The sequence below is a fragment of the Vipera berus genome (genome assembly GCF_964194415.1).
Source record: "Vipera berus genome assembly, chromosome: 3".
Lineage (NCBI taxonomy): Eukaryota > Metazoa > Chordata > Lepidosauria > Squamata > Viperidae > Vipera > Vipera berus.
In genome coordinates this window covers 109,296,580-109,321,994 of record NC_138204.1, presented here as the reverse complement: position 1 = coordinate 109,321,994, position 25,415 = coordinate 109,296,580, and the positions used below count along the sequence as shown (strand labels likewise).

The 25,415-nt window shown below is 42.2% G+C and overlaps 1 protein-coding gene across 1 annotated transcript in view; it reads left to right on the top strand.

Moving 5' to 3' along the window:
* CACNA1E (calcium voltage-gated channel subunit alpha1 E) overlaps positions 1–25,415 on the top strand; it is a gene marked incomplete at both ends in the record, with an annotated part of 378,714 nt that overhangs the window by 166,452 nt on the left and 186,847 nt on the right. Inside the window, one exon of the mRNA XM_081322491.1 lies at positions 24,835–24,938. Within this exon, the coding sequence (XP_081178617.1) occupies positions 24,835–24,938 (104 nt within the window). The remainder of the gene's footprint in view (positions 1–24,834; positions 24,939–25,415) is intronic.

Genomic DNA, 25,415 nt, shown 5'->3' with positions numbered 1-25,415 from the left:
GTGCACCCACAACATCTCCAAGAAAGAAGAAAAACTTTCTATTGATAAGAATGGAGGTTTTTGACAAGAGACTGGACATCCATTTGTTCAGAATGACATAGAGTCTCCTGCTCACATAGGGGGTTGGATCTGATGATCTCCAAGGTCCCTTCCAACTCTGTTCTTTCCTCTGAACTCTGCTAACATTCTGCCCACAAAGACTGGGGGAACAAACAAATCTTAAACACCTTTTGGAAGACTGGTAGCAACAAGGGTATCTGAATTTAGGGAGGGGAGCCAGATAATATCTAACCTCTCATATCTGGTGGGACAGGTAGAATAAGGGTCCTGCAAGTTATCTGGTCCCTTGCCATTTAGAGATTTACAGAATTAACAATGCGAGATCTCTAAATACGGGAAGCCCTAAAACCCAAAGCCATTCAGTCTTCTTAGGTTGAGCTGAAGCTTGTCAGGCCCACACAGCCTCCAGTCACTGGGAAAGCACTGGCATTGCTTGAATGGCCAAGGGCAAAAATGTATAACTGAGTTTCATCGGCATATTGATGGTTCTTAACTGTGTTCCCATGAACAACCTTGTCCAGTGATTTCACTTAGATGCTAAATAGAGTGGGAAGAGAATAGAATCCTGTGGCATCCCATAAAGCAGAGAACTAAGGCTGGACCTATCCACCAAAACACAACACTCCCTAGAATCAGCCACTGAGGAGGGAAGAGAACCAGTTTCATGCCCCTCACTCCTAGCCTCCCACAGCCAATCCAGAAGTATATCGTGATGGTATGGAAAGCCACCAAAAGATCAAGCATGGTTAGGGTAGATACAGTTGTTCTGTCCTGAACCTACTAGAGGTCACAACAAGTGTGATCAATCCATCTTAGTACTATAACTTGCCTAAAGCCCAGCTGAAATGGGTCCATATAATCAGCTTCTCTAGAGCCCTTTGAAGAGAAAAGCATACAATTTTCACAAAAATCTTCTCCAAAAAGGGAAGTTGGAGACTGGCCAAAAAGTTTTCCAATGCTACTGGAACTTTCAATAACTTCTTGAGGAGGGGATGGACCACTGCCTCCAGTGAAGGAGTCCCAGTCCCAGTTCAAGGTGGAAGGTAAACCTATAAACATTGATCTGAGGAAAAAAAAACAAAAACAACCTAGCACACATCCAGATAATTCTGACACACCCTCCCAGTGCTGATAGCAATATGGAAATGGGTGGGAATGACAAAACTATGGCGAAAATGTGGTATTATGATAAAAGAAATATGAATAAAGATTATTATTATTATTATTATTATTATTATTATTATTATTATTATTATTATTATTATTATTATTATTATTATTATTATTATTATGGATTTATATCCCGCCCCTCTCCCAAGGGATTCGGGGCGGTGTACAGGGCAATTAAAACACTATGAAACAACACATAATATACAAAAATTAAAATGAAATTAAACCGACTAGCCCTAAACAATAAAACACATTCTAAAATTTAAAATATTTTAAAATTTAAAATCTAAAATCCCAGTCCCTCAGTCCAGGCCGGCAAGTTCAAATAGCCAAGTCTTCAGGTCGCGGTGAAAAGAGCGAAGGTCGGGAGCCATCCGGAGCTCAACAGGAAGCTGATTCCAGAGGGCTGGCGCGCCCATAGAGAATGCTCTCCCCCTGGGGGCCGCCAGTCGACATTCCCTGACCGACGGCACCCTGAGGTGGCCCTCTCTGTGGGAGCGCACAGGACGATGGGAAGTTAATGCCGGCAAAGGTACTCCCGTAAATAATGCTTGATGCTTGATGGAATGATAAATAGGATGAGGAAAACAGATAATGAGTAGGAAATAGATGTCATCCTTTCAATTTTCTCCTGTTGTTTTCAAGGAGTAGCAGCAGTAAGGGATTTTAATTTGATTAACAGGCCTCTGAAAATGTATTTTCTTTTTTATAGGGATTGTTATGTGTTCATAACATGACAGGAGGGGGTATAATTGTTAGCAAAACAAAACCCATTGTTACATAATAGCTTTCATTTAAATTCAGACTGTGTGTTACAAGAAATTTCTGCTTAACTTTCCACTTGACAGCTAGCTTGGTTGGTGTTTCAGACAGAATCACCCATTTCAGTGACCTAAGACCAGGCAGAATGCAGAATGGAATTTCATTTTTATGTTTCTAGGTAAATAGTTGCAGATCAGCAAGGACTTCTAACTTCCCCATTAACAAAATTACAGCACTCCTGCTACACCCCACATTATACTAGCGAAATAAATGCAATAGGGAGTGGATTTTTGTGAAAACGAATCCCTGCTCTTTCTGAGTATCAGTTCCAGTCTAGCTAGTAGTGGCAAGATCATTGCTGACCAACTTAGTGACTGCAGCAACACCAGCTTGTTGAGATTGGCTATTTTCCAGACTTTACTTCTCTTTTCCTCATTTTCTGTGAGAAGTAGTATTGAATGGAAAAATGGGGTCTGCTCCCTATAGAAATTCTTGGAAATGGAAAAGGGAATCAGAATAGTAGAAAGGAACTCTGAATGCACAGTTAAAGTGGATGATAATAGCCCAACTAAACTTAAAAACTCTAAAATCCCATTTACTATTGGGAGCATTCTGAAGTACATGAAGATATGATTTTGAGTGGTACATTCACAGATTCTGTTCTGTTCACATCAACAACTGGCATTTTTACTGGGGAGAGTGGCAAAATATTAAAAAAAAGATTTGTTAGAACTTTATGACATTAACCTAGGTTGTCCTTTTCTACTGTTTTGCTAACTGATCATTTTGTTTCTTTATTTTTATATAGAAAGAGAATATTATGTTGATGATTTTTTGTAGCAGACATTAATTGCTGTTGTAGAAGGTGTGAACTTGCAGAAAAATCTTTTTTATCATTCCATAGATCAAAGATCCCCAACCTTTTGGGCACCAGGGACTGGTTCCATGGAGAGAGGTTTTTCTGTGGACCGGAGAGTGTGTGGTTTTGTGTGCTGCCTACATCTCGCAGATGGGGCTTTGCTAGTTTGTGCAGACCAGTTGCTGGCATGCCGCAGCCTGGTACTAGTCCAGGGACCGGGGGTTGAGGACCCCTGCCAAAGATGAACTTATTTTTTAAAAAATGGCAGCAGAGGGTGTAGAGCAGGGGTCTCCAACCTTGGCAACTTTAAGACTGGTGGACTTCAGCTAGCTGAGGAATTCTGTAAATTGAAGTCCACCAGTCTTAAAGTTGCCAAGGTTGGAGACCCCTGGCATAGAGAGTAGCCACAAGTGGCCAGAGGGACATTCCAACAATAATCAGCTGGGATGGAAAGGTTTACTTATACAAAGCATTGCAAACCAGGCTGCACAGCTCAGGTTGTCTCAAGATGAGAAACTTGACTTCTGAGGCAGAGCGAACAAAGTGGGTGGATGTTCCATTAATTGTTGGTAGGGAGTGGGCTGAGTTTTACATCATGCGTTCCTGTCCTCCAGAAAAAAAGAGGGTGCCTCACACTCAACCTGGAATAAAGTACAGATTTGCACATGGGGGAGCAGTGCTCAAAACTTGCCTAGGGTTTTGCTCCTCATTTTGTCCACTACAGTTTGAGAACTGGTGCTGAAGTGCAAATTAAAAGGTGGCTATTCCAAGTGGTGAATTTATTTCTCAGAGCAACCTGACCCCCTGATCATTTGTTTTATTCCTGGGGTAGAACATTTCTAGTGCATTATTTTAGGAGGCTGCAGTATTGCAAAATTTGAGAACCCCTGGCTTAAATGAATTGATGCTTGTTCAGAGAGTAGGTAGAAATATCATTTGAAATGAGAGAGAGGGAGGGAGGGAAGGAGGGAGGGAGGGAGAGAGAGAGAGAGAGAGAGAGAGGAGGTACTGGGGTTAAATTACACTTTTCACAAGGACTATGCTGGGGGAGGGAAGATTCAGGATTCAGGGGAAGATTGTTTCAACTTTTGTGGATTATAGATAACAAGAAGGTGATGATGAGATTGAATTAGTAGAGTCTTCCTAAATGTGCTTCTTAATATCTGCACCAAAACATAACCCCTGTCGTCTCTCTTAGTCTCTTATATGGACCCAGCATCTTCCCTGCCCTTTAATTCTTTATTTTACTGGGCAGTGATGGGAACTGCAGTATGACAGAAGAGGAAGGAAAGGAGGAGAGCTGTCCTTGCGTCCTCTTCCTTTGCTTTTTCATGCATATCAATGAGCTGTTTTGGAATGTCTCTGTGCAAAGGTATTTTCCCCCAAGTGTTGCAGAACATGATGCCTATGCTAAAGTTACCACAAATAACAAAGGGGATATGACTCACAACAGTTATTTGGATCTGCTTTCCTAAAAACCAGTGCATCATCAAGTACCCTAAACGAGCAACACGCAAAGCATAACATCTCCCCAAAATAAAGATTTTACATATTTTTAATTAAGATAGCTTCGTACTTAGTATGGCCATTAGCGTATCAAACTCAAAATCATTCATTATTTACATAATTTTAGTGTATTTGTGAATTGTTTCAAAATGTATAGGCAGAAAGTTTTACATTCAAACTGTAACTCTAGGAGCAGTAAACAGCTTTTGGATATTGAAAGAAAATCCAGGAAATATTGTTCAGCGCTTAATTCTTATACTTTTGAATCTCATTCACTCTCTGGTTACTTTTTGGTAGCACTAATTGGTTATCAGTTCTTGGACACATTTAGTCCTAGCAGTAGTTGTCAAGAGAGAGAACTTGCTAATTCAAAGAGCATAATAAAAAGCATAATGAGTCACCTGGAAATGTATTTATTTCCCTATCACCCCATTTCCTGTCCAGTGATGCATTTAAAATAGTATGTAGCCTATTTAAAAGTTACATTTCTCTGTGAAGCTTCTGAATGCATGAAGCTGTCTTTTACTGAGTCAAAGATCAAATAAATGCTTATCACCTGGTTTTATTTGCTGCTCTTTCCCCATTTTACTCCTACCTGCTTGCAGGTTTGGCATAATTCAAAGCTGCTAATTTCCCCTGATATTACTCACTTCCTCCTAAGCACTGCTAGGCGGAATTGTCCCCCCCCCCTCAAATCATGGTGCCAACAGTTGTATAGCCACAATGAGGAATTTCAGGAAGTGCCAAAGGCTGGATGAAAATAAGTAGAGCCTCCAAGATAATTCTGCTCCTCTGGGCAGCTTAACTGGGCAGCTTTACAGGGTCTTTGATGGGACATTTCCAGGTATAATGCTTGATTTAAAAAAACAAACAAACCCAGGAGTGGGGAACATTGTGGGAATAATTACCAAGCTCCATGCTAGTGGCTTCCAGGTCCTAAGTAAAACCATGTTTGAATGCTAAATGTAATGGCTTTATCTTGGTAACAGTTCAGCAAAGAAGGTGCAAACTATCCAAAGATAATTGCCTTGGTGTGCTTTGCTTGATGCACCTGCAAGGAATAGCAGTGACTTTCTCAGTTGTTTTACGGATAGGAAAAAGTGTGACTTGGCCAAGCTGGAGCACCTACAGTACAAAGATGACTGTCACTGCATTCCATTGCTGTATGCCTTCTCATATAAAGAAAATCACAGAGTGATGCAAATATACAGCCTTGCCTACTGTCATTGCAAAGGAAATGTCTATAAAGATTGTTCCTGCCAATAGGCAGAACCTCATTCAAAGCCCCTTAACCCAGATATTTTTTATTTATTTATTTATTTATTTATTTATTTATTTATTTATTTATTTATTTATTTATTTATTTATTTATTTATTTATTTATTTATTTATTTATTTATTTAATGGGACTTATATGCCGCCCTATCTCCCAAAGGACTCAGGGCAGCTAACAACAATAAAATACAAGAGAATACAAATATTAAAATTAAAATTAAACTATATCTATAGCCCCAATTAATAGAACCTTAAAACCAGATTAAAAACCCCATTATCATCAGTCCAGGTCAGCCTGGTGGAAAAGAAATGTCTTAAGGTCACGATGAAAGGACCGGAGGTCTGGGGTCATCCGGAGCTCCAGGGAAAGCTGATTCCACAGGGCAGGTGCCCCCACAGAGAAGGCCCTCCCCCTGGGGGTCGCCAGCCAACATTGTCTGGCCAATGGCACCCTGAGGAGGCCTTCTCTGTGTGAGCGCACAGGTGTTCTGTACCAGCCTGCTACCGGCCCTGCAGAAAAGGCAACCCTTTTATAAACGGCAAGAGGCTGGAATGACGTCTGCCAAATTTATTACTACAAAAAACAAACAAGACTCGAACCAAGATTCAGGAGCTTTGAAACACTATCTGAGCGGTTGCTTTCAGCAAACCAGCCCTCCCCAAACATTCCCTTTATAAAGAGTTCAGGGCGTGGCCTCTCTCTGCCTCCTTCCGAGAAGCCCCACAGCCTTCCTCTGTTTACTCCTACTTGACTGCCTCCTGTGTCGGGCGTCCTTGAACAGGGCCAGCTGTGGGTCATCTTCATCCACACTGTCAGGCTCACACAGCTGGGTCTCCATGGTGACCAAGTGGGAGGGGCCTGCCTGAGGGCTATCATCAGCAAGATCTTCAACCCCCTCAGCAAGGTCTTCAACACCCCCCTCCTCCTCTGATTCATCTGACCCAACTGCCGAACCCACAGGCTGACCCTGAATCACAACACTATGCCGCACCGCAGGGCCCTTCCCCCAGGTCTGCCGATCCGGATGCGGTCGGGATGGAAATTGTTCATGAAAAGCGGTCACCAACGCAGGGGCATGAACGGCGGTCACGTCTTCCCAGGTGAAGTCCTCTGGTCCGTAACCTTTCCATTCAATCAGGTACTGGAAACGACCTTTCAGCCAACGGGAATCCCTGATGCTGGCGACCTCGTACTCGGGGGTGCTGCCTCCATCATGAGGTCCTGATGGGGGAGGTTCTGCTCGGCGGAGTGGACAGGCCGGTTGCTCAGGGACCAACAGAGACCGATGAAAGACTGGGTGCACGCACAGGGAACGTGGCAGAGTTAAGCGATAGGCGACCGGATTGATGACCGCCTCGACTGGGAACGGTCCTAAATATCGGTGATCTAACTTTCTCACCGGCCGTGTTGACGGTAGGTTCCTGGTGGACAACCAGACCCGACCTCCCACCGATAGTGGAGGCGTATCCCGTCTTGACCGATCAGCAAATCTTTTGTAATCGGCCTTGGCCTTCTCTAACTGACGTCGCACCAATCGATGGATCGCCTGTAACTCTGCCATGAAGTCGTTCGCTGCCGGCTCTGGTGAGTCCACGGGAGAAAGGGGGAAAAACCGGGGGTGATATCCCACATTGGCCAAGAACGGTGTCATCTGTGTGGAGGTATGCTGCAAATTGTTAAATGCAAACTCAGCTATGGCCAGATAGTCCACCCAATTGTTTTGCTGCAGATTGACGTAGCAGCGCAGATATTGTTCCAGGATACCGATGACCTTCTCGGTTCCCCCGTCAGTTTGAGGATGATGCGCGGATGAGAGGCAAATCTTGATATCCAACGCATGCATCAACTCCTGCCAGAAGCGGGCTGTAAACTGGGCCCCCCTATCAGAGACGACTCTATCAGGGAGGCCGTGCAGCCGAAACACCTGCTGAATGAACATACGACTAGTGGCGCGGGCTGACGGTAAGCCGCGACAGGGGATGAAGTGCGCCATCTTGGTCAGCATGTCCACCACCACATACACTGTCGTAAAACCAGAGGATGGGGGTAAATCCATCAGAAAGTCCATGGACACAGCCCCCCAGGGTCTTTTGGGTGTTGGAAAAGGCTGCAGTAATCCAGGCGGGGCCCCTGTCGCTGACTTGGCCTGCCTGCATGGGATGCAGGAGGTAACATAGGACTGGACGTCGTGTCGGACTCGGGGCCACCAGAAGGTATGGGAGACCAGGTTCAGGGTCTTGAACAGGCCAAAATTCCCCGCCGCCGGGTTATCGTGACACTGGCTGACGATGAGTCCCCTGAGTGGCCCTCCTGGAACGTAGAGCCAGTCACGATAATACAAGAGTCCATCCGTGACCGTCCAAGGAGAATCTGGCCCCACCTCCTCCTTCCGCTGAGCCAGCCACACCTCCTGCTGCTGTGCCTCCCGGATCCGAGCCCATATATCAACCGGCTCCCGCACCGCAGCAAAAGACTCGACGGGGATCACTGTCCTGGGCAGAAGCTTGTCTTCCACTCGGGAATATTCGGGCTTCCTGGACAGAGCATCCGCTCTTTGATTGTGCCCGCTAGGTATGTACCGAACCCGGAAGTCAAACCTCGCAAAGAAAAGAGACCACCGGATCTGGCGTTGGTTCAAATTCCGAGCGGTCTGCAGGCTTTCCAAATTCTTATGGTCCGTCCAGACCTCGATTTGATGCTGCGCTCCCTCCAGATGATGCCTCCAGGCCTCGAACGCCGCTTTAATGGCCAGCAGCTCCTTCTCCCAGATTGTATAATTGCGCTCCGAAGGGTTCAGTTTTCGTGAATGGTACGTGCAAGGGAAGAGGGTACCGCTGGGCGTCGTTGCCTGGAGTAACACCGCCCCAATGGCAATGTCGGAGGCGTCCGCCTCCACAACAAACGGCCGTTGCGGGTCAGGATGCTTCAAGATGGGCTCCTTCATGAAGGCTTCCTTCAAAATCTGGAAAGCCTGTTGTTCTGGAGCGTTCCACTGGAACCGAGTCTTCTTCTGCAGGAGCCGGGTGAGGGGGGCTGTCAAGGCAGCAAACCCAGGGATGAAAGTTCGGTAATAGTTGGCGAACCCAAGAAGTCGCTGAACATCCTTCACGCGACGTGGGGTTTGCCAACTCTGCAAAGACTCAACCTTAGTCGGCTCCATGGCGATGCCCTCAGGAGAAATGCGGTGACCCAGGAAATCGATGTTCACCCGGTAGAACTGGCACTTCTCCAACTTGGCAAACAGCCGATGTTCTCGGAGTCGCTGCAGGACCTGATGGAGATGCTGATGGTGCACCTCACACGACGGGGAGTAGATCAGGATGTCATCCAAGTAGATCACGACAAACTGATCCAACAAATCCCGGAAAATGTCATTCATGAAATGCTGAAACACGGCGGGGGCATTGGTCAGGCCAAACGGCATCACCGTGTACTCAAAATGTCCATAGCGAGTACCAAATGCCGTCTTCCACTCATCACCCGGCCGAACCCTGACGAGGTTGTAAGCTCCACGCAGGTCCAGTTTCGTGAAGATCTTAGCCTCCCGGAGTCGGTCCAAGAGTTCGGGGATGAGGGGCAGCGGGTAACGATTGCGCACCGTGATGGCGTTAAGTTTCCTATAATCGCAGCAAAGCCGTAATTCGCCCGACTTCTTTTTGACGAAGAGCACGGGTGCAGACACTGGCGAGGATGAGGGCCGGATGAAACCGCGAGCCAAATTCTTCTCCAGAAAGTCCCGTAATGCAGCCAACTCAGGGTCCTACATGGAGTACAAACACCCCACTGGGAGAGGCGCATCAGGGACTAAATCAATGGGGCAGTCATAGGGCCTGTGCGGGGGTAATTGATCCGCCTCTGTCTCGCTGAACACATCAGCAAAGTCGGACAGTTCAGGAGGCAAGGAAACCCCTGGGGAACCCTCCACCTGGCCGGCACAGATATGGCAGGAGTGGTCCACACACTGCAAGCTTGGGAAGGTGACCAAGTTCTGTGACCAATAGATCTGTGGGTCATGCGCCCGGAGCCACGCCAGTCCCAGGACCATGGGGAAATGCAGATCTGAGGTGATATAGAACTGGATGGCCTCCACATGGGAACTGATGGCCATACATAATGGTTGCATGGCGGCCGTAATAGGCCCAGACAGGAGCACTCGACCATCGATAGTCTCCACTAACATGGGCGGATCCACCGGGCACTGGGGAACAGCCCATTTGGCCACAAATGCTGAGTCCATAAAATTTGTGGTGGCCCCAGAGTCAATTAAGGCATGGACTGGAATCCCCTCTGGCTTGCCAGGAAGGATCAGACGTGCCTCCAAAATCAAATGCTGTGGAGGTCCACAGGCAGCATCGGAAAGACATCGCTCAGTGTTGTTGTGGGACGCCCGATCTATCACACCGTCTAGATCAGGCTCGGGGCGTTTCCCGACAGAAAAGTAGGGGACTTTCTCGGGGCAGGCTTGGTCACTGATGCCCGCTGTCGCTTCTTTGGGCAAAAAGCAGCCAAATGCCCAGGGTCCCCACAGTAAAAACACACACACCCCGATCGTCGTCTGTTCATTTCAGTCACCGATAGACGAGACCTGGCGGCACCCAGCTCCATTGGCTCCTCCCTTTGAACTGGGGGCTCACGCACAACAGGGGCTGCAGGGGTCTGTGGGGTGGCACGGCGACTCCTTCGCTGCTGCAACCGAGCATCGATCTGCAGGCAGAGATGGATCAGCCCATTCAGGTCTGAGGGAATATCCACATGGGCCAGCTCATCCAACATCTCCTCCGACAATCCATCCTGGAAGGCATCCACAAGCGCAGCCTCATTCCAGGCGGAATCATGGCTAAGCAGCCGAAAATCGCTGATATAGCCCTGTAGGGGGCGTTGACCCTGCCTCAGAGCTTTCAGGCGTCGAGTAGCAGTCTGCGTCTTAATAGGGTCCTCATACATCAGACGCATATGATCACAAAACCCCACAAAGTTGTCCAACAATGGGCTAGGTTGAGCCAGCAGAGGCATGCCCCAACGAGCTGCATCACCCGAAAGAAGGCTTAACACAAACCCCACCTTATCCCGGTCAGTGGGGAAATCAGCTGCTCTCACGCTGATAAAGAGCTGGCATTGTCCCAGGAAAGCAGGAAACAGTTCTGGAGTGCCTGTAAATTTATCCAGCATTGCAACTTGGCATTTTCTCCTGGGTGGGGGTGATGGTGGGGGTGCAGCATGAACCTGAGCTTGCAGTTGAGCCACCTGAGCTGCCAGCAAAGTGAGTTGCTGGGTGAGCTGGACATTCTCAGCACGTAGCTGCTCCATAATATTAGTAAGGGGTGGGAGGCTGAAAGCAAACTGTTCTGTACCAGCCTGCTACCGGTCCTGCAGAAAAGGCAACCCCTTTATAAATGGCAAGAGGCTGGAATGACGTCTGCCAAATTTATTACTACAAAAAACAAACAAGACTCGAACCAAGATTCAGGAGCTTTGAAACACTATCTGAGCGGTTGCTTTCAGCAAACCAGCCCTCCCCAAACATTCCCTTTATAAAGAGTTCAGGGCGTGGCCTCTCTCTGCCTCCTTCCGAGAAGCCCCACAGCCTTCCTCTGTTTACTCCTACTTGACTGCCTCCTGCGTCGGGCGTCCTTGAACAGGGCCAGCTGTGGGTCATCTTCATCCACACTGTCAGGCTCACACAGCTGGGTCTCCATGGTGACCAAGTGGGAGGGGCCTGCCTGAGGGCTATCATCAGCAAGATCTTCAACCCCCTCAGCAAGGTCTTCAACACCCCCCTCCTCCTCTGATTCGTCTGACCCAACTGCCGAACCCACAGGCTGACCCTGAATCACAACAACAGGGTGATGGGAAGTCATTCCTGAGAGCAGACGGTCCTGCTAGTATCCCAGGCCTAAGACATGTAGGGCTTTAAAGGTAAGAACAAGCACCTTAAATCTCACCTGGAGGGCAACCGGTAACCAATGCAGCTCACGCAGGAGAGGTGTAATATGGGAGTATCGGGATGCTCCCATCACGACCCCGCAGCCGCATTCTGCACCAGCTGAAGTCTCCGGGTGGTCTTCAAGGGCAGCCCCATGTAGAGAGCATTGCAGTAATCAACACGGGAGGTAATGAGTGAATGAGTGACTGTACGTAAAGCATCTCGGGCCAGATAGGGGCGCAACTGGCATACCAGGCGAACCTGGGCAAATGCCCCCCTGGCCACAACTCCTATATGATCTTCTAAACTGAGTCGTGCATCCAGGAGGATGCCTAAGTTGTGCACCCTATCAACGGGAGGTAACACCTCTCCCCCCATAACCAAAGATGGAACATCCTCCACTACACGAGATGCCGGTACGTAAAGTTTTGGCCGGGTTGAGTTGTAGCCTGTTCTTCCCCATCCAGATTCGTACCACTTCCAGGCAACGGGACATCACGTCAAGGGCATCAGTAGGTTGGTTCGGGGTAGAGATGAAAAGCTGGGTATCATCAGCATATTGATGATACCTTACCCCGAAACTGTGGATGATCTCACCCAGTGGCTTCATATAGATGTTGAACAGGAGGGGAGAGAGGACCGACCCCTGGGGCACCCCACAATCGAAGGGCCTCAGGGTTGACCTCTGCCCTACTGCCAACACCATCTGTGAACGGCCCGAGAGGTAGGAGGAGAACCACCATAAAATGGTGCCTCCCACTCCCAACCCCCTGAGACGTCGCAGCAGGATACCATGGTTGATGGTATCAAAAGCCGCTGAGAGATCTAATAGGACCAGGACAGAGGAATAACCCCTATCCTGGGCCCACCAGAGATCATCCAGGTTTCTTGAGGAGGGGCCTCACCACCGCTTCCTTCAAAGTGGCAGGGAAGCACCCTCACTCAACGAAGCATTAATCACTGCCTGGAGCCAGCCTCGTGTGACCTCCCGAGCCGCATAAACCAGCCAGGAGGATAGATGCCGCTTGTGGGTGTGTGAAAGCCCTAATAAGCAGGCATATACATAGAATGAAGGCTACTGCTAAGCTTGTAAGCCGCCCTGATTCTTCGGAGAAGGGCGGGATATAAATGGAATTAAAATAAAAAATAAAAATAGATAGATAGATAACAGATCAAAGATGAGGTCCATGGGCAGAAATTCCCTGCCACTGCGTTAACTGAAGATACTAGAGAATAAAGCTGGATCTTTCTGCATTTAGAGCTTGTATTTTCACTGTGATTTCTGCTTCTACTGACAAGCCAAATAGGAAGCTTGTGGTTTCTAATCAAGAATTTTCAACACAGTTTTAAAATTGGCATGAAAGCTAAGTGTAGTTGACACCAATTTCAAAGTAGTTTATGTACATGTACATTTTCATTTGTATTGTTCCTGTTCTATACAAGTTCATAATCAGTGTCTCTTGTTCCTTTCACTCACCCCCTCTTTGGCATTTTGTGCTGTAATGTGCTGTGCTTTTCACCATCCATCCATCAAGCTTCTATTTTTTTCTCTTTCCCATTTCATCTTAAAGGCCATTGCTCCAATAATGCCTGTTCTAGGTTAATGTAGCCTGCTCATTCTGATGTTATTGAGGTTCCTTGATCATTCCTGTATTTTTGACTGCATATTATTAAGACATCTATTACTTTTGGCCTGATTTTTCTCAAAATGTTAATGGCAGAATTCATGAAGCAGATAGCCTTCCCTAACCTTAGAGCTCTTCAAATGTATAGACCTCACCTCCTAGAATTTTCAGAATGTTAGCTGGGGAATGTTGGGAATTCCAAAATTTAAAATTCACAGTGGAATTAAAAGCCTGCCTTTCAATTAGACAGGCTGGATGGAAAGATTCTCTTTAAAAGAGGTGGTGTCAAAGAAACAAAAGAGCTTTGTAATTAATAACCAGCATTCTGACTGTAAAAAGAATTGGTGGGACTCTGTTAAAACAACTCCAAGTGAAGTGCATTACAGTCAACCAGCTCTAAGGTGAGAGGGCTATTGTCAGATTCTAAAACTGAAAGTGATTATTTTTCAAAAGCATTTCTCACTGTTTCTTTAGAAAAGTTTATTGAAAAGAAAAGAATGAGGTTACAGTACAAGAAGTGTGTAACCTAACTTTCCCATTTAAACACAAAATGTCACCAAAATACATTAGGAAACACCTTTCTTCATTTTGTTTTTAACTGCCTTTTAATGAACCAATAAACTGGTGGAACTCTGATAATGAAGGATCTTACAAATGGTTGTCTATATAATGGTCTCCTAAATCTTTATCTAATTGGAAACTAATCTTTGTAACTACACTTCCCTGCCTCTTTTTATGTCTTCTGCAATTCCTCTATATCCTTAACCAGGCCATTTATAAAAATGTTGAACTCCACAAAGTCTTATTGAAATTGTATCATTTTTCTCCACATGGATCAGTAGAAAGCAACATAAATCAATTGTTTAATCATCAGTTGTGTCTGGTGAAGTGAGCTGCATAGTTCAGAAAAACTTAAGCCTTTTATTAAAATGACTTAATCTTAAAGATATTTAAAGAATCTGCTACCAGATTCTCCTGATTTATGGCTACTATAGACTAAAACAACCCTCCTCATACCATTGCAAATCGTGAGAGTAGGTCATACACATGTTGCCATGCACATTTGCACATACACAAACATGTGAGTACCACTACCTTGATTCCTTTTGTGGCCAATAGTTACAGTCCTCCACTGGTTGTTGATTCTAAGGCATTTTTCAAACAGTTCAGTATCATACTACATGTTATGAAAGATGATTACAAGCTTGTAACTCATTATCAAAGCTGATTATTTAGTATATGATGAGAACATGACAAAAGAGAGGTAAACATATATACACAATTCATGTAATTATATACAAAATTTCTAGGGGGGCATGGCAGTGACCTCATAACTGGATGTCCAATTCATCTATCCAGGCAACGATCACCTCTGACTTTGCTTCATGCAGATCTTCTAGGGAACCCAGAGAACTCACATCATGGGCAATCTCACACAATATGATTAATAGTTTACATATCAGCACCACAGTCAAAACAAGGGGAATCTTTCCATCCCACTGATACAGGGTAGAGGCACTTCTTCCTGTATCACACTTATTTCTGTTCAATTTTGTCCAGATAGGGTGAGGCAGAATTAAACCAGGTGGCATGGTAGAGGGATCACTCATGGTAAGGTCATAAGAAGATACCTTGGACCATTCCTTTCTCCAGGAATTCTACACTGCCCTCTTGGACCTCACAGCCATGACAAACAGAAGTGTAGAAGATCAAAAGAGATGTGTGATAAGACATCAGCATGCATGAGTTTTCCTCCAATGAAGAAGCTGTGTGTGATGTCATCTTTTATTAGATGGTGACAGGGAAGGGAATGCTGTTGCTCTCAATGGCAGCCAGGCTCAAAATAGCCAATTTGGCTTTCCTTGAGAACATATTAATAACATTGAATCAGAGAAAGTATTTAGTCTTTATTGCTGTGCTTTTCTTACTGATGGATGGACTTCACTCAGTCTTTTTGGAAGCAGGATTTTGCTACCCACACCTTCCAAAAGAGCCCTTTACTTCTGACTTGCAATTCTGACTTGCCTTGTAATTGACTTGCCATTCTGTTTACCTTGTACTATCCTGCCTTAAATACTTTGATTCAAAGACAATAACGATTGATTCATACATCCAAGCATTATGATTCATATTTTCTGGTTTCAATACTTTCAATTGTACATTAGTCTTTAAAATGTTCCTAATTAATATATGTATTGCTATCCATTTTTAATTTTTTTTTACATGACTTGATGCTACTGAGGGGGCTGGAATTGCACTAAGAGTATTAATTTAATTTTTATACTCATCTTGCAGTCTGAATGGAGAAGAAATAGGGGGAAAAGTGACAAGAAGAAACATTTCCTAGATGTTGCAAACTGTAAACTGTAAAACTTGGCATTTCACTAAGGCCCAACTGTAGCATTTCTAAATTCGCTTATTTTATTTGTAGTTTACAGCATGAATGTTAACATGATTTTCTATCAACAAGTGTTGAATTCTGTATTGTTCAATAAGAGTCAAAGTATGAACAAAATTAGCAACAAAACAGGAGAAGCAGGAATTTAAACAATAATCATGGACACAGTTATTTTGGAATAAGCCTCACTAAATTCATTAAATTTGCCTCTGAGGAGACATAGGCAGGAGTGTACTATGAATAGCAGTATATCAAGTTAATATTTGCTACATCACCCCAACAATCTTAAAAAATGGCAAAAATCCAGCAAAAATTAAGACAAGCCAGGAAACCAAGCCAAAGTCTCCACATAAAATGGTCCATAAGTGGAATATATACTAGTAGTATGATGAGGCAATTGATAATGAAGTTTTATTTAATATTTACTGACACATGAGGTCCACAGTAGGCACAGTTTGTGCTAAAGATCCTTTCATATGCATGGGATGTCATAAAGCACAATATCCACCATATTTAACATACACAGACAAAATATCATAATTTCAGGAATTGGAAGTAAAGGAGGCTTCTTATTGATGACATGTAACATTGTGATTAGATAATCCAAACTTTGCCACATTTTATTTTTTTAAAAAAAAAATCCAATATAAATTCAATCGCAAGTTTAAAAAGTAAATTATTTTTGCGCTTCTCTTAGTTCTTTAGAATGAAAATATTTACTTTTAAAAATCATTCCTGATTATTAATTGCCTCATCAGGTGTATCTACTTCTACATTCATTCTGACCTTCACTCTTCTTTTCAACAAATAATCATAATAAAAATTATTCCAAATACTGAAGACCTTTCCAGATTTAACTTAAGCTAGTTTTTCCACACCTAGTCTTTACTGCCTGATAAGTTGGGAAAGCTCTTGAGATATTCATTACAAACCTCACAGAAAAGTATAACTGAGTATCGGTTATCTACAAACCTATGCAAGTTCCTTTCCAGTGGCTTCATATAAATGTTAAATAATTTGGAAGATAAGTTGTAACCTTAACCAAGAGCCCAGGACAATTCACAAGAGCAAAAAAATTGTCCTAATGGCACATTCCAATAGCTCCCAAAGGTTTCTTTTAGGCTCTGTGTACTTTATTTTCTTTTAAAGGATTTTTTCCTGTTGTAGAAATATAAGGAATAGAGTTATTGAATTCTTTGTCTGTCTATCAATTGACTTTTGTTACAAATAACATATATACAGTAAAGGAAATTTAAGAAAAGGATAAAAAATTGCAAGAAACAGTACAATTAAGAACAAGCTAATGAAGGAAGTGACTTCCAATCTTTTTTACAGTAGACATAAATCAATACATTATCTCTCTTCTTTCTCTAAGATTGCATCAATTCAAAACAAAACTTTCACATAAGGCACTTGTGAGCAGAGAAACCAGATGGCATTTCTGCTAGTCAGCAGTCATGGCTGGTCAGTGAAAGCTTGTTTTGGTGGGTGTCACATATGTCCATGAAATTTGGAGCCCTTGAATCCAGCCTGAGTTTCCAACCTCTTTTTAAACTTCTGCTCCAACTAACTGGTTGGAGGGCCAAGTACCCCTTTCACCACTTGTAGAAGTAGATTCATTCATTCATTCATTTGTTCATTCATTCAACCAACTAACCAACCAATCAACCAACCAACCAACCAACCAACCAACCAACCAACAGAATATCTTGCTTCCAGAAGTTGTGGGTGCTCCATCAGTGGAGGTTTTCAAGAAGAGATTGGATAACCATTTGTCCAGAATGGTATAGTGTCTCCTGCTTGAGTATGGGGTTGTACTAGATGACCTCCAAGGTCCCTTCCAACTCTCAATAGTTCTTCAGTGTTATGCATCCAATAGTCTTGTACAGTCACCATATAACTGATTTTTTCAGAACTGTAGAATTTCCTTAGAAATTAGGATATAACTTGCCAAGAACTGCTAACTGAACTCTTTAAGTCTGCCTTGAATTGTTAGTTTACAAAACTGCTTTCCCTAAGCTGATCGCCTTTTTTTCCGTGAGGGAAAGCTACCAATTTTCTCATTAAGCCATTGTGAAAAGCAAATGCATTAATTCAAATTCATTGTATAGCTGATGGATACCAGGAATTGATTGCTACAATGAAATGCAACTTTTATCAAGCAATCAGATTAAAGTTGTCCAAATTAAAAGAGAAATGGGAAACATTTCTGAATTGAGATACCAAAGTAATGATTGATTAGGAAGAGGCAGAAGAGGCTTTAGTGGGCAACAAAAGGAACCATTTGCTCTGAAACAAAATAGACTTTGGCATTTTACCTTTCATTAAAATCATGTAAATTGTTTACTGTTACTTAAGGAATTGAACATAAGATTTTTGATTTGATTAGTAAAGTCTATATGTTAAACTATGTTATACCATTAAGCTATAACTGACAGTTTGATTTAGACAAAAAGATTTTTAAAAAATCTTTTTTGCAAATCTTTTTTTTAAATAATGATGGTGGTGGTAGTGGTGGTGGTGGTGGTGATGGTGATATGGTGGTGAAGGTGATGTCACCCATTCAGTTGACTCCATCTCTTGGCAATTCTATTGGCCAGGTCTCTCCATATCTTTCAGTCTTGCACTGCTTGAGTTGTTCTATGTATGCTCTGGCTGGTGCCAGTTTTGATGGTGTCCAACCACTGTGTTCTTTGATGCTCTGGTTTCCTTTCACCTCTAACTCTTCCAAACATAATTTCTTTCTCCAGTAAATTCCCCTGCACGAGATGCCCAAAATATATTAAATAAATAATAATAATTAATTATTAACATTAATAATATAATTTAATAAATTAAAAATATATAAAATATAAAATTTTAAACAAACATATCAGTTGTTAAACAAAGAAAAAGGTTACCAGTATTAGTTATAAATATCTTTACATCTCCAGGTAATATATTTTATTGCCACAAATCAGCAGAAATTCTGGCCTTCTTATAAAGCCTTTAAATATAAAACAATTCTGTTTGTTTGTTTGTTAATATATGGAGACCAGGGAGTTTCTAAGTAAGATTTCATGGCGCAGAGTTCCAGAGAGTGGAAATGGGCTTTGGGCCTAAAGCCATCCTGCTCACATCTGAAATGAGCTGGTGTTCTAAAAATAGGAAGTAAAACTAGATTTTATATCCCAAGATGATGATGATGATGATGATGATGATGATGATGATAATAATAATAATAATAATAATAATAATAATAATAATAATAATAATAATAATAATAATAATAATAAGAAGTTGGAAGGGACCTTGGAGGTCATCTAGTCCAACCCCCTGCTAAGGCAGGAAACCCTATACCATTTCAGACAAATGGCTGGCCAGTCTCTTCTTAAAAACTTCCAGTGTTGGAGCATTCACCACTTCTGGAGGCAGGTTGTTCCACTGGTTAGTTGTTCTAACTGTCAGGAAGTTTCTCTTTAGTTCTAGGTTGCTTCTCTCCTTGACTAGTTTCCATCCATTGCTTCTTGTCCTGCTTTCAGGTGCTTTGGAGAATAGTTTGACTCCCTCTTCTTTGTGGTAGCCCCTGAGATATTGGAATACTGCTATCATGTCCCCCCTGGTCCTTCTCTTCGTTAAACTAGACAGACCCAATTCAGCAACCATTCCTTTTATGTTTTAGCTTCCAGTTCCCTAATCATCTTTGTTGCTCTTCTCTGTATTCTTTCTAGAGTCTCAACATCTTTTTTACATCGTGGTGACCAAAACTGGATGCAGTATTCCAAGTGTGGCCTTACCAAGGCATTGTAAAGTGGTATTAATACTTCATGTGATCTTGATTCTATCCCTCTGTTAATGCAGCCTAGCACTGTGTTGGCTTTTTTGGCAGCTGCAACAGACTGCTGGCTCGTATTTAAGTGATTGTCCACTAGGACTCCGAGATCCCTCTGACAGTTACTACTATCGAGCAAGGTACCACCTATACTATCCCTGTGCATTTGATTTTTCCTGCCTAAATGTAGAACCTTACTTTTTTCACAATTGAATTTCATTTTGTTAGATAGTGCCCAGTGTTCGAGTCTGTCCAGATCCTCCTGTATCTTAAGCCTATCTTCTGGAGTATTGGCTATTCCTGCCAGCTTGGTGTTGTCTGCAAATTTGATGAGTTCCCCATCTATCCCCTCATCCAAATCCTTGATGAAGATGTTGAAGAGCACTGGGCCTAGAACAGAGCACCCCACTACACACTTCCTTCCATGTAGATGCAGTTCCATTGAGGACCACACACTGAGTAGGGCCTGTTAGCCAGCTACCAATCCATCTGGTGGTGATGCTATCGAACCCACATTTTTCTATCTTATCAAGTAGTAGGTTGTGATCTACTTTATCAAATGCCTTACTGCAGTCCAAGTAAATTATATCTACAGGATTCCTCTGGTCCACTAGTTTTGTCACTTGGTCAAAGAATGCAATAAGGTTTGTCTGGCATGATCTGTTTTTGACAAACCCATGTTGGCTTTTAGTGATAACTTTGTTCGCATCAAGGTGTTCACTGATTTGTTGTTTGATTATCTTTTCCAGAATCTTCCCAGGTATTGAGGTCAGGCTGATAGGTCTGTAGTTTCCTGGATCTATTTTTTCCCTTTTTTGAAGATGGGAACTACATCAGCTCTCTTCCAGTCCTCTGGTAGTTCCCCAGTGCTCCAGGATCTATGAAAAATATAGCTCAGTGGTTCTGAGATCACGTCTGCCAGTTCCTTGAGAACCTTGGGGTGTAATCCATCTGGTCCTGGTGATTTGAACTCGTCTAGGCTGGACAGGTGCTCACGTACCATTTTCTTTCCTATCTTAACTTGCGTTTCTATTCTGTTTTTTATGGCACTGGTTTGGGTAGGTTGGACTGTTTTTTCCCTTTGTGTAAAGACAGATGCAAAAAACGAGTTAAATAGTTCTGCTTTCTCCCTGTTGCTTGTCACCTTCTTGCCACTTTCCCCCTTCAGTTTATGGGAGTTTATGGGAGAAAGTGCTTTCTGGAACACAATCTTAAGTGGCACCAAAAGACAAATAGCAAGAGGACATATAAAAATAGTAAAGTGTTGACTTATCTAGTTTTTTGAGTTCTGTAAATGAAAACATATTTTATAGGAAATAGTATTAAGTAAAAATAAAGCTTGAACTTTATCACTGATGTCTTAAAGATCATTATCATATAGGGGTTTTTTGGCAAAAATATGGAAGTAATTTTTCACCACCATCTTCAAGAATGTTTTTTTTCAGTTTCTAATCTAACACTAGATTGTATGTTATTTGCTGAACGTTGTCATATTGGATGACTAAAAGCTCATGGGGTGCATAATTCCTTAAGATGTGTGTGTGCATGTACAGTATGTGTGTGAAATAAACATACACACATTCATAGACGCACAAACAGAGAAGTTTGTTTATGATAACAAGGTCTTCTTATTCCAGAAAATCATTTATATTCTGTCTTGGCAAGGGCAGATTTCTCAGTCAGCCAAGATGTAAAAGTGATTCTATAGTTAAGCCATTTGGAAGTGTTTTATTTTAGCAGTGAAATAAATAATTTCTCCTTTGATCAAATATTTCCCAGCAATGCAAATGCTCAGATCTATTTTAGAGGTTATATCCTAGAACTGAAATGAACTCCCTCCCTCTTTCTCTCTGGATATGTTGGGAGATGGGGGAGAGAGAGAGAGAATGATACGCAGACAGAGTGACATCCACACACATTACATTTGAGCATTAAACTTGTCTATTTGGTATGGTTGGCTAAATGAATGAATGAAATTAGTTTAACATTTATGCATTCTATTTTAAATCTAGAGCTGTCAAAAACTTATTACAATCACATGCCATCTGTCAGACGTAGGTCAAACGGTGACTACTGTGTGTCAGATATTATCAATATTTAGAGATATTGCCTGCCAGTTTTCAATTCTAGACAAATGCATATCAGGTATCATAAAAATCAACTTACATCTTACTAACTGGAAGAACATTCCCAAACGCTGTTTCCTGCATGTCAAATATTATTGAAAGGCAGCTTGCAGATACTATCATATCTTTAAGTGTTACTACAAATTATTGGTGGCAAGTGCTGGAAGTATATATAATGCATCCAGAGAAGATTTGAAAGATATCATTAAACTTTTCCAAGAATATTAATAGTGGGTGAAGAGATAATTTATTTCAATTCTGCCATCTTTTATAAAGCAGCTCAGAATTGCTTAATGGTACAGAAGCTGGAAATTGGAAATATCTCATTTCCCAATGGAGGAGATACTAGACCTGTAAGAACCATCAATCTGCAGTGAGGCTGGGCAGAGGGTGTCAGCTGGAATTATGGAGGAGCCATTTGTAATTGGCTATTTCTAATTTAGAATACTGGCGAAACAAGAATAAAGATATTGTCTTTTTAAAGCAAAAGAAAAAAAAGATAACAATGACTTTGTTTCTTGCTGTATGCAATCTTAAATTTATTCAGACTAACACTGGAAAAGTTAACTCTTGAGCATTTCCACAGAACCAGCTTATGCCATTGTCAGGAGGCTGTTCTAGGACTGTGAAATCAGACTTCTTGGGCTATGCACAGAAATATAATCTAAAATTTAGAAGACAATGACATCATTTGGTCTCACTTCCCAAGTCTGAGTGCCAACTGTTCATTCAGAGATGAATGATAGTAATTTCTAGCAAATGCCACACATTTAATCTATAGCCATTATTGAAGAAGGTAATGAAGATTTTGGAGTTTTAAGTGGAGTTGGCTTTTGAATGGATTTTGATTCTGACCTTCAGCAGCCTGACTGAATGCACAACAGGCTCGTAGAAGACATTGGAAAAGTTTAGAATTGTTTTCAGTGAAACTTGATCATATCCAATCTGCACAGGAGATGGACAGAAATTATTCATGTTATTGTGCTATACAGCTTTCTTTACATTCATTCAGTAAAGCTTAGCAGGAAGAACAGCATCTCTGTCTTTGGGTGGAGAATTAATCTATACTCCCAGCCAGTGCAATTGCCAGACAATAAAAATCTTTTGTTTTGTCAGCCTTAATGGAAATTCTATAAAGAACCTTATCTTCTATTCATGCCCTGTCAACACAGCAATAATTTTAGTTTGCTCCATTCTGAAGCATCTTGTTTGAGCCCAGATCTTGATCTGAGCACAGTTCAGCCAGCAATACATTATTTTTACCCCAGAAAGTCTCTGTTTCACTCTGCAGCCTCATGAGGCTCTCCAAACTGTAATTCTTGGTAAATAACTGCAATGTAATAACTTCCTTTCCTCCATTCTTCTCTTTCCTTCTGAATTCCCTTCTGTAGAATAGTGTGATAATTGCCATGTGTGACTATTTATTTAAGGAAGAGTTAAGCAGTTAGGTGAGTTCATCCCTGGAGAAAACACAGTGGCTTCAAAGTGCCGTTAATTGAAACTACATTCCCAGTGCAGGTGCGCAGTGTCCTTCAAGCTGTTTTTACTGTCTGTCATGATTCCACCTCCTCCTCTTTATTTGGGTATGATATTCAGATAATAGGAAAAGAATCAGAGATAATATAATGATACAGCGAAATAAGTAGTTGAAATAAGTGATGTGTCATTGAAAATGTTCCTTCATTGCTATATTTACTCTTTATACATTCTGTTCACTTTCTCAGACCTGGTTCACAAAAGAGATCCAGAAAGAGCTCTTATGTTTCCACAAACCTCAGAACGACACTAATGATGATTGGCACTCTGATCAGCTGAGGAGAAGTTTTTTATTTATTTGCCTATTTGTTCCCTTACCATTTCTCATCAGTAGGGAATTCTAACAGTATCAAAGAAAGGAAGAACCAAAACAACAGCTTCAAGTGGTTCTCAAAAAGAAACCATTCGGTGACAGTGACAGAAAAGGGGGCTATGCTTTCCGAGCTCACCTATCAGTGCCCCAAGGTGGCCTCAACTGCCCATTTGAAAATTCTTTATAGGTCTTATTGAGTCATCCAGGTAATCTTGGTAGAAATGGAGATTTACATCTAATCCTAAAAACACTTTAGTTAGAGGGATTAAGGTTTGGAGGGGGGGTTATGCTGGTTACAAAAAAGGTTTTTGGTACTTCACATCTCTGTCATCCATCCTCTCACCAGATTTTCATGCCATTCTATTCTCTCCTTTATCTGTACTGTACATAAAATCAGCTCCAACATTGTAGATGTATTTCTATTTTAGAATGGGATAATGAATCACAATAAAAACAAACCTCAGCCAGATATACAGAAGAGTTCAATATGAGTTTTTAGAAGGTGGCTAGGTTGCAGCTTGTGTGATGCCCATAAGCCAGGCACTCTAGCTACTTAATATTTTCCCCACTTTTGTTTGGAGATTATGCCTTTTAAGAAGCTCAATTGAAGCTCTTACACTTCATTGATGTACAGATGAGTCAGAGAGATGAGGGTTTAATTATTGCCAAGAACATTAATAAGATGAAGATGGATGCTGTTTCTCAGACAGTCACGTTCTGCTGCATCATTGTGCTGACCAACATCATGGGCAAAATCCTTGCCAAAAGGACAAAAGAGAGATCTGGAGAAAAGAGAGAGGGCAGGCCCTTATTAAAAGGCAATGAGTAACCATATTATAGTCCTGGGCAACCTTGCCAGAAGCCTTTTAAGCTGTCAGTCTTTTGCTTCATGACTTGTACTTTCCTGAGCAGCTGCCTTCTTTCTTCCTCTCTGTTCTGCTCCCCTGAATTTTAGTTAGGATGAAATAATGCTGTTCTGGGGACATTAATAGCTACATGCAATTAAGTGATGAGAACATTATGCTCTAGGTGAGCTTGCAACAAATGCAGTCTGGAAAAAGTGCAGTCAAAATGTCACAAGCTTCCTCTTGTTATCACTACTGCAAACCTCTGTCCTTTTCAGTCAACCTATGCTTTAATAGGGTCAGATGTGACATCTTGGGTAACCAGCCTAAACGTTCTATACTATTCCCTGTGGAAAGTTTGGCAATTCTAATGAGAACATTACAATTGCCAAACTTTCCACAGTGATAAAGCTATTGAGCACAAATCAGTTTTGGAGCCATATTAAAGGGCATTTTTCACATGTCACTGTTGGGGAAGAAAGCAGCAGGCACTGAAATAAATTTGACAATAAAATAGGACTACAAATACAAGACATTTAGTAAAAAAAAAGGACTTCTTTGTGTACAACAAAGGCTGCATGTAGTGCAACTGTAGGTTATTTTTTATTTTTGTTTTTCTTTCAGACCAATGATGCCTTAGGAGCCACCTGGAATTGGTTGTACTTCATTCCCCTCATCATAATTGGATCGTTTTTTGTTCTCAACCTTGTCCTGGGAGTGCTTTCTGGGTAAGCCAGTTCTTTAACATTATGATGTTGTTGTTGTTGTTGTTGTTGATGATGATGATGATGACTACATCGTCTCACCTCTCTGCTCATGTGGCACTCATGATTTCAGTTACATCAGATGTACTTACATACAGTATGCTGAATGTTAGATATCTTCCACTCAATACTGTATGATTTTTCATCATTTCTTAAACCTGGGTAATTAGCAAAATGTAAAGTTGGAACTTTAGCAAAAGGATCAGTTGATAATGTCTAAAGCAGTAGCCATGTTGATTTATTGCAAAAAAAATATCCTAAGAAATCTTGTAGCACTTTAAAGAAAGACAGCTTTATTGTTGTGTATCCTTTCATGATTGAGTGCAATAGAAGGAGACGACAGAGAATGAGGTGGCTGGATGGAGTCACTGAAGCAGTAGGTGTGAGCTTAAAGAGACTCCAGAAGATGGTAGAGGACAGGAAGGCCTGGAGGAACATTGT